The 12,389-nt window shown below is 40.7% G+C and overlaps 1 protein-coding gene across 1 annotated transcript in view; it reads right to left on the bottom strand.

Annotated features, from left to right (window-relative positions):
- The window catches only part of LOC139729260 (ectopic P granules protein 5 homolog), a 54,208-nt gene extending 42,917 nt beyond the window's left edge, over positions 1-11,291 (bottom strand). Inside the window, exons 1-8 of the mRNA XM_071640191.1 lie at positions 10,647-11,291; positions 7,978-8,860; positions 5,910-6,319; positions 4,943-5,107; positions 4,002-4,245; positions 2,549-2,694; positions 1,759-1,866; positions 980-1,149 (exon numbers count right to left, since the gene is read on the bottom strand). Of these exons, the coding sequence (XP_071496292.1) occupies positions 980-1,149; positions 1,759-1,866; positions 2,549-2,694; positions 4,002-4,245; positions 4,943-5,107; positions 5,910-6,319; positions 7,978-8,860; positions 10,647-10,691 (2,171 nt within the window). The 5' untranslated portion in view covers positions 10,692-11,291. The remainder of the gene's footprint in view (positions 1-979; positions 1,150-1,758; positions 1,867-2,548; positions 2,695-4,001; positions 4,246-4,942; positions 5,108-5,909; positions 6,320-7,977; positions 8,861-10,646) is intronic.
- Between the last annotated feature and the right edge of the window lie 1,098 nt (positions 11,292-12,389).

Here is a 12,389-nt window from a genome sequence, read left to right on the forward strand (position 1 = left end):
TGCACACTAACCCATGTCTCCACTGGTCCGACCTGTCTGTCGGTCGGACCAGTAAGTACCCAGTTTTTCCATGTTTTACTGGTCCATTTCTGAAAAAAAGTCACTGGTCCGACAGTGATTTTTTTACTGGTCAGGGACCATTGGACCGGTGCCAGTGTGCAGCGTTGATGTAGGCATCATTTGATGGGTAGATGTGTGTTAGTTTACTGCTTCATTTGTTTGTTTGGTTGGCTGTATCTCTACTCTTTTTTGATCCAAGATGGGGGAGAGGAGGGAACACATAAGGGAACAAACATTCTTTAACAAAATGTAGCCCTTCAAATGTCACAATGACCTGTACATGGATATTCAAAAGTGAAGACGGCTACATCATCACAAAAGACATGAAAAGCAAAAATTGATACATTCTACTAAGTGATGGAACAGTTTCCAGATTTTTTTTTTTTCAGCAATTATTTGGATATCCACTCTGACTCACTAAAATTCATCATAATTCAAATTTGGAATAAACCTAATCCACTGCAAGCGTAGCAGACATACTGTACAACCGTAGGGCTACAGGTGGATGTCTGCTCCAACGTGATACATGCCAACCACATGACAGTACGCTTGGCACACACTTAAAAACATTTCACACCTCAGTTCCTCAATACCGTATAAGCTGTTATTTTCGCAAGGGTTTAGTTTTCGCGAAGTTTGCGAATCACCGTTGGACTGCGAATTTAACAACACATGAAAATGTCCCCATGTGCTGGGGTGATAGTCCACTTACGACGGCCTCAGTGTCAATTCGCGAAAACAACATCACGCGAAAATGTCCATAACCTCCTCATTTGCAAAAATATCTGTATGCAAAAAATAACAGCTTTTAGAGTAACATAGATGACACAGGCTCTCTTTAAGGTCAAACAACTTTAAATAAATAAGCACAGACATGATTACCAAGCAAAACGGTCATTCTCAGCTCCGTAATACTTACCGAACTGGACTCATGAGGGTGGACAGCATGACGACGAAGTGGTCGAGGAGGTGCGATGCCACAAATCCTTGTGACCTCTGACCTCCAGTGCCCGAGGAAGTCGCCGCATTCTCCATGTGCAGGAGCTGGGTTTCTTGACCACTTTCTCGCACTGACGGCGGTGAAGCAACCTAATGGTATGAGATGATGGTAGTAGACAATGTGTCAATACACATATATACCCTTCGCTGGGAGCTCAAGTGGGAATGATCACAACAAGTATTTTAACCCTTGTAATACTGAGTTTTGTTCACTGATTGCCACACCGGCTGGTATGCTTACTTTACCACGTATCATAGATGTCTGGAAACAAACTGTCCAAGAATGAAGACTACTGTAAAACGAAGAATGTTTGCTTGCATTTGAATTTCACGAATTTATACGCATTGAATGTCAGAGGCAACTCGAGAAAATTTCATGCTGCAAAAAAGGCCATCGGCTCTAATTCGCGAAAATTTCATGCCGCCAAGATATTGTGTTTTACAGTATGTAGTCCTCCCCCCCCCAAAAAAAAAAAAAGAAGAAAAAAAAATGTTGTGTCATTCTAGCCTTTCTTACGGAAAAACAGTATTTTTACCTTTCCTGTAATCGACATGTCTAGCAACACAATTTGAGAAGAAAAAAAAACAGCACCTTCCATGAAACCTGCAGTATTTTTGGCAACAAACAGTACAAAATACTGCACAAAAGTAACAGTTGCCATTTCTGTCAGTAGATCTCACTCATGCTCCCGCTCCTACCTGGAGGAACGCAGCAGCCCAATCACCGATACCAGGGGGACACCTCAGGAGATGGTTGAAAATGAAGAGGTGGTCCTCTAGGGTGGCTACTTGGAGGAGTACAGACACCTGCAATACAGATCATGTGGTAAGAAATGTCCAATCAGTAATTAAGGGGAGTTTGTCACCCCACTGAGCCCATGGTTCATCTTTGTCAAGTTTTACAGTACTACATCCATATAGGGCACTTTGCTTCAAAATAGCCATTGTCAAATATCAGACAGAGGATGTTACATCCTCCTCAAAAAGTGACCAATGGAACAGACATTCATATAATGTTTAATATCAAATAATTTCATATTGTTTTCATTGCAAAGTTTTCAGAGCATCCTAAACATTTTTTTTTCAATGTGCACTCATGACTTATATTTTTGTATGTGTCATAACCCAGGGAGTTGAAAAGTATGACATAAAAAGAAAATCATTTCTAACTGGTAATCTCCTAATTTCACAACAATAAATCAACGTTGTAAGTATGATTACAGCGTATACTTTTTGAAACCATATACAATAAAGCAAAGATCAGTTTAATTTTCCATGCTCAAAAGATCCCAATAAAATCTTTTCAGCATGGAAGGCAATGCTGTCAATTAATTCAAACTCTGACCTTTTGGGTTGCCATGCTAAAGCTGATTAGCACTACTTTACAACATAAAACATATGATGTGAGCGCCATCAGTTTATAAACTACCATTCTCTACTTTATTTGACATTTTCACCAAAGCTACATCCACAGTGCAGACGACCTCACCATTCTCTGCAGCCATGATCTCGAGAGTTCGACAAACTCCAAGTCCGAAACGGGCTTCCTCTGGAATGCGAAGAGGACCGATATGCACTGTTTGAGTCGGGCGATGTCGGCCTGCGCGGTGCTAGAATGAACGTCAGTGAGGTGGGCTGACAAAGAAACAAACACGGCAGAAAAATCTTTTAAAAAAATGAGCACAGGAAGTCGATGATAGAATCATCACATGCAACGGACGTAGGAAGTTCCTCCCAAAATTGAAGTCACATGCATCAATAAACCAATTCAGTAATCTGCAACTCTGTTTGTGTCTGTACGTCTATTCTTGTCATCGGTAAATCAATCTACCGTGTGTCTCAAAAAAAAACTATACACTTTTGAAATGCCCGCCGAATAAAAAAAATATACAATACTGGCGGAAAGGTTTACATGTATGGATAGCTTATGGACTCAACTTTCATATGACACCAAAAAGTCTGGAAATATTTCATGCTTTAGATGAGCACTGCTCACTTTTGTAAAGGGTATGAAAATTAGGCAGCGCAGGAATTAGCCTTCCAATTTTGCAAGAGGTGAGTCTGTTGGAGCTTACAAAACTGAAGTTGATATGATAGGTAGGAATTATGTAACATTGAATATTCAATTATGGATTGTCAAAAAAAAAAAAAGAATGTCAAAGATGTCAGCTATCTATTCTTCAGGTCAATGGGTAACCTGAATAATAAGTAGCCAGTAGCTGTGACATTCATTGTTTCAACAAAATGTATTTGAATAATGAATTTACATAATCTCCATCTGGTTATTAAGTAAATCAATGAGCTATTCTACTAATCTGAAAATAACTGCAATGTGGGGCGAAGGTTTTCATTCAAGTCACAGATGTAAAAAATAAGAGTGTGTAGCATGGAAATTGCAACATGTACCATCACCTCATCCTGACTCACTGTCACATGAACACATCACTGAGTCTACCAGGGAAATTTGCAATGCTACAATAAAATAAATGCAACTGCGGTTTAACCATGCATAAAAGTTTGGTTTAATGAACCATAAAATTCACTCAGCAAACCCAAACTGATCACAATTTCATATCAACTTCAGTTTTGTAAGCTCCAACGGACTCACCTGTCGCAAATTTAAAAGGCTAATTCCTGCACAGCCTAATTTTCATACCCTTTACAAAAGTGAGCAGTGCTCATTCAAGCATGAATTATTTTTAGACTTTTTGGTGTCATATGAAAGTTGAGTCCATAAGCTATCCATACATATAAACCTTTCCCCCCAGAATCATATATTTCTCATTCGGCAGCCATTTCAAAAGTGCATAGTTTTTTTTTAGACACATGGTACATACATAGGGGCAACAATGTGCCTCATCAGTCCAAGAGGAAGGCCATGTAAAAACAATGCCATGCGGGTCAAGCAAAGCCAATGCTCTGTCAAAGACAAACATCTTTACCAGTTATTGGCATAGAACTGCTGATCCCTCTGAATAGGTGTGAGCAATTTAACAGCTGATGTATGTAGCACTCAATCTGCAGACGAGACAGCTGGGCGGTGTATGTGACCAGCGCGTATGTCCCGTGAATGTGCTCCCGCAGTTTGTCGAGTGCGTGCTCTAGCGCGTGCATCTTGTCCTCCTGGTACTCAACTGTCGTAAATGTGTGTGTCGCCTTCACGTTGATGTCGTCTTGACACTGACCCTGCCATATCACAAAGGCAAAGAGAATTACACATTTCACTTTTTTTGTTTAATCTCTGATGAATCTGAGATGCTATCGACATGAAAATCAATGCAAAGATGGATAAATAGCATCAACGCTGCACAGCTCACCTTTACTTCATATGATTATGCTGCCATTTCTTTAAACTGATGCTCAATGATAATTAAGATCTACTCATATCAATATTTCTTTAAAAACGTAAATATCTGCTGTCAAAACATTTACAATACCACGGATGATAACACATTATAAGAGCTTTGAATTCTAACAACACATTCATCAGTTTACATTCCCTTATACAACTACCATATAACATTGTCAAATGCACCTGTATTTGCATAAAGTAGCAGTCTATTTATGATAAATATACAACAAATATAAATAAATGCAATACAAAAATGCAGGGAATTGGTCTGTCCTGCACGTAAGGTTGTGAATACATCTCTCTGAAGACATATACATATACAAAAAGGTAGGTGTCCCGAGTAGTCACTAGCCACATGAATACAGCATTGCACACAAACATGCTAAATTCCAGATTAAAAGGAAATACACGTAGCAACACCTTGTTGCAACAATACAATTTTACCATGCACCTTAGGTGGGCATTACAGACAAGTTTGATAGGATTAGCACATCCAGCTATAAATCAAACAAACAAACAAATATTCTGTACCTTGACTGGCACTTCTGTCTCCCGGAAGCTCCAAATCTCATCTTGACTTCTTGTGTACACCTCCCGAAACCCAGCAATCTCCGCCTTGATCGTCCCCACATTCAGTCTGGCCCTCAGGTAGTTGTTGACCAACTCATAGAATTCATGTTTGTCCACATAATTCCCCTACACAAAACACAGGCCGGAGGTGAGGGCCAGCTTCATCTTCATTATTGCAATCACTGGCAAGTGTGTTATGTTTACTTAATATGCACAAATTAATACACAGATCACGTTGTCAGGTTTTGTTTCAAAATGAGAAGGAGGAAAGTAATCCAAATGGATACTGTAAAAGAAGAGAGTTTTAAAGTGGAAGACAGCTGGTCAGAGGTAAATGGAATGGAAAATGCGTTCACCATACTCAGTGTCAGTTATGATGCGATGTGTGTATATTAAAATAATCACGTTGGTCATACAGTTTTGAAATTGCAGCAACATTCTTTGTCCACATTTAAGAAATACAACAAGAAAATATGTTATGTTTTTATCCATACAAAGACTCGATGCATTTTTTAGGATATGTAAGAGAACTACTTCCTTTCTGAACGTACAAAAATAATGTTTCCTCGAGAGGTATGAAATTCTGCAGTTTTTCTAAAATCGGCATTTCTCTGCAATTCTGTGAAATGCTGCAGATGATGATGCTGAACCAAGCCTTAAGAACTGCCTCAACTGAGGCAGAGTTTTGTTGCATTGAAGCAGCTTACACTAGCTGAACTATTCACTGTGCACTGCATCTTTGTGTGCAGTTTTAGACAGATAGGAATTTTCTCTAGCATTCCATTTTCTCCTATCTTTTTGACTTTTAAATTGTTCAAAAAATAAGCTAGCACGACATAAAGTTGTACATGTAATCACACACATACACACATACACACACACAAACACACACACACACAAACACAATCCCACGGAACTACATCCTCACCTTTACAAAGCTCTCCACAAACGCATCCTGAGTGGCAAGCATGCTGTTGGAGTAGTAATACCGTAGTTCCAGCCTGCTCATTGGCTGCATGGACTCCGGAGGCCACATCCCAGTCCTGAGCCAACCGGAAATTAGCCTGGGCTCCGCCCGCTTTACCGCTACCCTGGTCTCCTCGGCTTGTGATGGCTCCTCCTCCCTGGTTTGCTCCCCGGCTGCCACAGCAGAAAGAGGATCCTCCTCAGCTGAGACAGGGATCAGAGGAGCAGTTCCTGTCACCTTGGCAACTGTATCTTCACTTGACATTTGCTCCCGTTGCTCCTCAGTAACTGAAGCAAGAGGTGTTGCTTCTATAGGGGGAGCAGAGGCTCCTGAAGTGATGTCATCTTCGACTGGTGGGGCTGTTGCTTGTCCTGACGATAGAAAACAAGCTTTTGAATAGAATTTCAACAGGTAGCTGTGACCTAATTAAAACAACAGAATACTTCAAATGTACACACTGTACTACAAAGTATGAATAAGCACTGATGCTTCCAATGATGCCAATACTGTCACACAACAGATTAAATCAAATTGTAGAATGACAAGACGTGAAAACATAATACAGTGTACCAACTTCACTGAATATTTGTAAACAAAAATATGAACTCTCAAACATAATGCCAGTTTCACTGAATTATCATTTGTAAACTAAAATATGAACTATGAACCCGACATAAATTATACAACATTCCCACATACAATGCACATGCACAATGTACAGTGTGTACATGTACTAGTAGGCATGTGTACATTGTACAGCATGTACTTGAAAAAGGTGTAGTTTCGTACGTGTAAGATTAGGCACACCTACTGAGTGAATGGATGCGCTCACTTCTTCCTAAAAATACACCAATGCATGCAGGTGTAATGTGTATCAAGCACTGAACTGAAACAGAATTCTCATGTGGGTGTTTGTAACACAGGGTAGAAATAGGGTAGGGATTTAATTTGCTGTTAGTGTACAGGTGAAGTTACTACAGTACCGGTACCAACTATTTTGTTATGTGTAGGCTTGGTACCACTGTACGGACTGCTAGGAACCGCCATTATCAATCAAACAATGATATCTTTTTTCCTTTTTTTTTTTGCAAGTGTACATTGATTACTGGATTTTTTTTTTCAGGTTATGCGAGTAGACAAATATTTGTGCAATTGCAGGTACTGAAACCTGCTTGGCACACTGCAAAGAGCTTTGAGGATCTAACATTATTACCCAAGTCTGAACCAATTCCATCAGCTACAATAAGCAAGAGCCTTCTTTTTGTTGAGGTAAAGTTTTTCTACTGAATCTTCAAATGCAATTTGAACAGTAAAATTAACTCAAAGAGTACAATGTTTATGTTCTACAAAGTGTATAGTGTTATCTTTTAGTATGACTGGCTCCCATCTGCCACAAAAGTCTATAAATTCCCGCCATACTATTTTATAGTTTAATGGCATAAACTGAATTCAGCGGTAAAGTAGATTTGAGGTACAATGTAGATGGGGGGGGGGGGGGGGTCAATGAAGCAAACATTTGAAATAGATTCACGTACCCACACAGGGCATAGGGCATCATGACACTTTGAGTGGCTGCCTCTGTTATTAAAGCATCTCTTTGTCTTGTGCACTCAACCATTCAGGCATTTGGTGCATCTGTATGCAACTATTTGGCATGTGACTACTATATCACATCAACTCTAAAAATAGTGCTTTTAAATCCCACTGCTGAGAATACCAAAGTCACCTAGAGTTAGAAGAAATTCTTTAAAAAGAAAGAAAAGAGTAAAGATAATCTATAGTAAATTTCCATCTATTACAGAAAAAAACTAATACAAATCTTTTTTTGTCATGCATACACAGTAGGTGTGATACTACATTCATTCGCCAAAAATTAATAAATTTGAACAAACTGTCCAATTTTTCCTCAACTTTTCACTGATTTGTTCTACTAATATTGCTGCAATCACTCAATCCACATGTATAATGTATGTACATATATTTTGGTTTCATTTCCCTTCAAAAATGACATAAATATGAATCGACTGACCTGCTGAAGATCCTGACTGGTCAACAGAATTTTCCCTGGACAATGACAGTACTTCAAACTCCTCTAGACTCTGCCCACCTAGAGACTTTGGTCCCTCCTCACCTTCAGGCACCAGCTCCTCAAACTGACCATCCTTGTCGGTCAGTTCCTCAGCTGCTGAGACCGCTCCGTCATGGTTGGCATCAACGGGTTCCTCCGGTGCAGCATCTGCCGAGACAGCTTCCCCATCTGATGCGCATAGAGTCCCGCTGTGACCGACACCCTGTTCCTCCTGTAATCTGTCTTCCACAACTTCTCTGACATTAGTTTCACTTTCTGCAGTCATTGAGCCTTCCACAGGCACAGCCACTTCTTCCCTGGTGTCGCCAGCTGCAGTTTCACACCCCTCTACACCAACAAGAGATTCGCTCGCTTCTTGAAATTCTTCTTCTTCCTCCTCTTCTCTATCACAGACCTTAACATCTAGTGACCCACCACTATCTTTTATATCCCCACTGCAGTATTCTCCCGGTGGCTTTTCAACATCACCACTCTCTCCTCCCTTTGCTTTGACTGATGTCCGACCATCATCATCATCTGCTTCCAATTCAGGCGTCGTCCCTTCGTGAGTTGTGTGAGGCTCACTGTCTGCCACGTCATCTGCGTTCACATCCTTGTCGGCAGTTTGGGAAGATTCCTTCTGCTCACCAACCTCTGTCCGAGCAGCAGGGACAGTTTCACCTTCAGCTTGGGAAACGACAGAAGCATCCGCCTTCAATTCCCGCTCCGTAGCTCCTACATCTTGTTCTGCATCCCTTTGCTCTTGATCTGCGGTCAGTCCTATTTTGGAGTCCAGTGGGGATTCATCAAGCGGAGTGGCAGCTACCGTCTTAATCTTGGAAGCCTATGAAAAGGAATTTCAGCATTACAAAGATTTTACATGAGAAAATTAAACATCAGTTTTTGCACACTTACAATTCATTCCACTTTATTGAGCTTTGGAAATTCACACAGAGGCGTGGCCGGCGCAGCCGTGGGGGCTCGGGCCCCACACTTTTTGTGTACCATACAAAGGAATACATAAGGTGTCATCACTATGGGCCCCCCACACTTTTTTTAACCCGGAAGTACGTAAGTGGCACTACAATAGAAATAGAGATCTTGAAGTATGGCGGCGGTAAGATTATGTTTTTTCTCTGAAGACCTTTTTTTTTTTGCTTGTAAGCTGAAGAAACCCGGAAGTGGACGGGTAGAGATGAGCTGAGGACCTTTTTCCTTTTTTTTTTTTTTTTTTTTTTTTGCTTGTCAGCTGAAGAAACCCGGAAGTGGACGGGGAGAAGAAATGAGCCTTTTTGTTGTTGTTTGGGGGGGGGGGGGGGGGGGGGGCTTGTTAGCTCATGAAACCCGGAAGTGGGCCCCAATACTTTTGAAAACACTGCGCCGGCCCTGAGAGGTACCAAGTAATTGTACTAATACACAATAAAATGCTCCGTGCACAAAGTAACAGGGGTTTATTAATACTTTATCACAAGGAACTGTACCTGATGAGCAAGATTGCAATGTGTGCCTCTTTATCCTAAAAATTAATATTATTACAATGTACATACATCTGTGATGGTCAACTTAAAGTTCCTAATGGAAAGACTTGAACTCTGATATGCCAAATATTTAGCAAGTCTAATTTCTTCCTTACAGTTTGGCAAGTGGTTAAATTCGCAATTGTGGAGTACAGTTTTGAATGGAGGAATGTATGCGTCCACTGTTGGGAGGAGAGTTGATATTTTCGTATAGTACGTTTTGAAATGTGCAAATAGCACTTATCTCGCAAATTCACAAAAATGAAAGCCTTGCAAAATATTTGGCGCATACAGTAAATCTATGTGTCCCCCCCCCCCCCCCCCCCCCTCCACACTCATCTTGCCATACCATTCTAATTTACCCTACCCTTGTTAGCTAACATATACTGGTAAACATACACAGCCCTGTCACTGTACAGAAGTCACTTCTGGTCGGGCTAGCTAACACAGAGATGCACACTGTCTCTCCCTACTTGCCAAATGTGCATGCATCTGTGCATCAAAGCTAACATAGGTAGGGTAGCCGAGCCTATAATCTAGGCAGAGGATCAAGGATGCAGTTATTTTCTTTGCTGTTACACAAAACGTCTGATGCACAGAACTCTACAACTAGTATGCGGCAAGACTATTGTCTTTGCTAAGCGATGCGCCAGATGCAGCAAGATCATGAGATTACGAACTGCAGATGCATGCGAAGCATCCACTGCCTGTATCCATTCATCTGGCTGTATTAAAAGTAGGATTGCTACTTCAAGCTTATCTTTAATGTGAATTAATTGATTTGACAAAGTCAACTCTGATAATTTTTGGACTGGTCCCAACTAGCGTTAGATCTATGCCTGAACTGGCCACAAGAGTGCAAATATTCTATTTTGTTTCAAATGGAGCAAGTGGTACATAAATTAGACATAGAAAACTAAATTTTTGACACTTTTATCTTGGTGCAAAATTGTTGTTGGGTATTTGTGTAGACACCTAGACCATGAAAGCTAATAAAGTAACATGTAACTTTCCAATAACTTCATATCATGATGTTAACGTTAGATTGAACACCCTTACAGTATTTAACTTGTAAAGTGTTGGGTAACAACTGTCTGAAATATTTGTTCTAACCTTCTTCTTTGTTCTCTTCTTCGGTCGAACCGCTTCAGCCATCATGAAACTGAGTGAAAGTGACTGAGTGTGCGCTGTGCACTACAGCAGCATTTGTCTCCAATAGGATAGTAAATTTATTGAGCTATCAAATCGGTAGTGCAGTAACACTTGCACTGCACTTTGTTCTAGAAATGTGGGTATTCTAGAATCTTGATCTACTAAATCTAGATCCTCTAAAGTCTACTTCCAATGACTGCCGACTGTTCCAATATTACTGACTCCACACCACTGGCACTGCCACACTATCACTGGATCGTCAATACAAATGTTCGTCAACAACAAAAAGTTCAACTTCATGACACTCGCACAGTCAGTAACTAATCAACATAACACCCGTGCACCCTCCCGCTCCAGCTCCATCCAGTAGAGGCAGCTCCAGTTCTGGCTTGCTGAAACTTTTTTGTCACCAGATACGCTGTTGTTTAGGTGAGAATTCTGTCAGCTCATCTCTCTGGTTGAGTCGTGGCTGCAACCCTATAATATACAACAGGCATCACTATCACACGGTCATCGCATCGATCACCTCCATTCACAAAACAAGGTTCGGTTGGTTAACGCATTGTGTCTGATGCTCGATGGCAAACTGGCAAACTACTGGTAAACTACTGTGTGTGGCTCTGGCTGGAGCTGCACAGCACAACTACCCTCGAACTTCGTTGTAATGCGATACATATTACACATCACAGGAGAGAGAGTGGCCGTCGGAACACACTCGGCATTTCCCCGTGTCCGTAGTGTAGCTCGCTAGCTCACAGCGGACGAGCGCTTTGCGATGTCGTGACTTATCAGAGCGCGTGACCCTTATGAGTGGGCGAGTATTTCTATATTCCTTCTTGAAATATATAATTAAAATATATTGATTACTTTGTAAATAAGATACATTTATGAATCAAAATGTGAATTATTTACACGGGAATTTGATGAAAATCTGTGATTTATATCAATTATATACGTGTTTAGTCTGTATGTTTACAAATTGGCAAATTAATACTGTAAACAAATTAAGGGGAATCCCCTGCATTTTGCTAACGGGTATTTTGACGGGATACTGATCTTAATACATTCTTCCTTTTTTTTTTTCTTCTTCTTCTTCTTCTTTTTAAATGGATAGTAACTTTGGGGAAATGGCTAGTAACTTCGGGCAAATGGCTAGCAACTTCGGGGAAAAGACGTTCTTCGGCAAACCCGTTAACTTGTACTTTGGAGTCTGAGTTTATAAAATAGTACACTGTGTATTCATTCTAAGTACCTATCGACAGTATGATCTCCCTTACTATTTGTAACTACATGTATATATCGGCTACTACGAGTATATGTCCAAGTTGACCGAAAGATCGGTCTGTATCTGGTCGTCGGGGATATGTTCCGTGGAGACTGCGTCTGGCTTCACGGATCCCCACCTATACGGAGGAGAGCGATAACGTCAAAAATAAAAGACTCCTCCGGACAGACGGATCTTTCTCACCCAGGATGAAGACCCTCCGAAATGTTATTTATTTCCCGCGTTGATGTAAGGATGATTGGCTGTCATTCTTATCTACATTTTTCTGTAATGACTAACACTGCTATGGATGATACTCGAGTTTTAGTTGATCAGTTACCACGTCCGTTGAGAAAAAGACTCGTTGCGCTTGGTTTGTAATTCTCTAGTACTAGTAGACGTTCAACGTCTTTTCGCACGGCGGGACTGTTTGAAAGCAA

Source organism: Diadema antillarum, unplaced genomic scaffold (genome assembly GCF_040938485.1).
Source record: "Diadema antillarum isolate AM-2024a unplaced genomic scaffold, OU_Dant_1.0 seq00000231_RagTag, whole genome shotgun sequence".
In the NCBI taxonomy this organism is placed as follows: Eukaryota; Metazoa; Echinodermata; class Echinoidea; order Diadematoida; family Diadematidae; genus Diadema; species Diadema antillarum.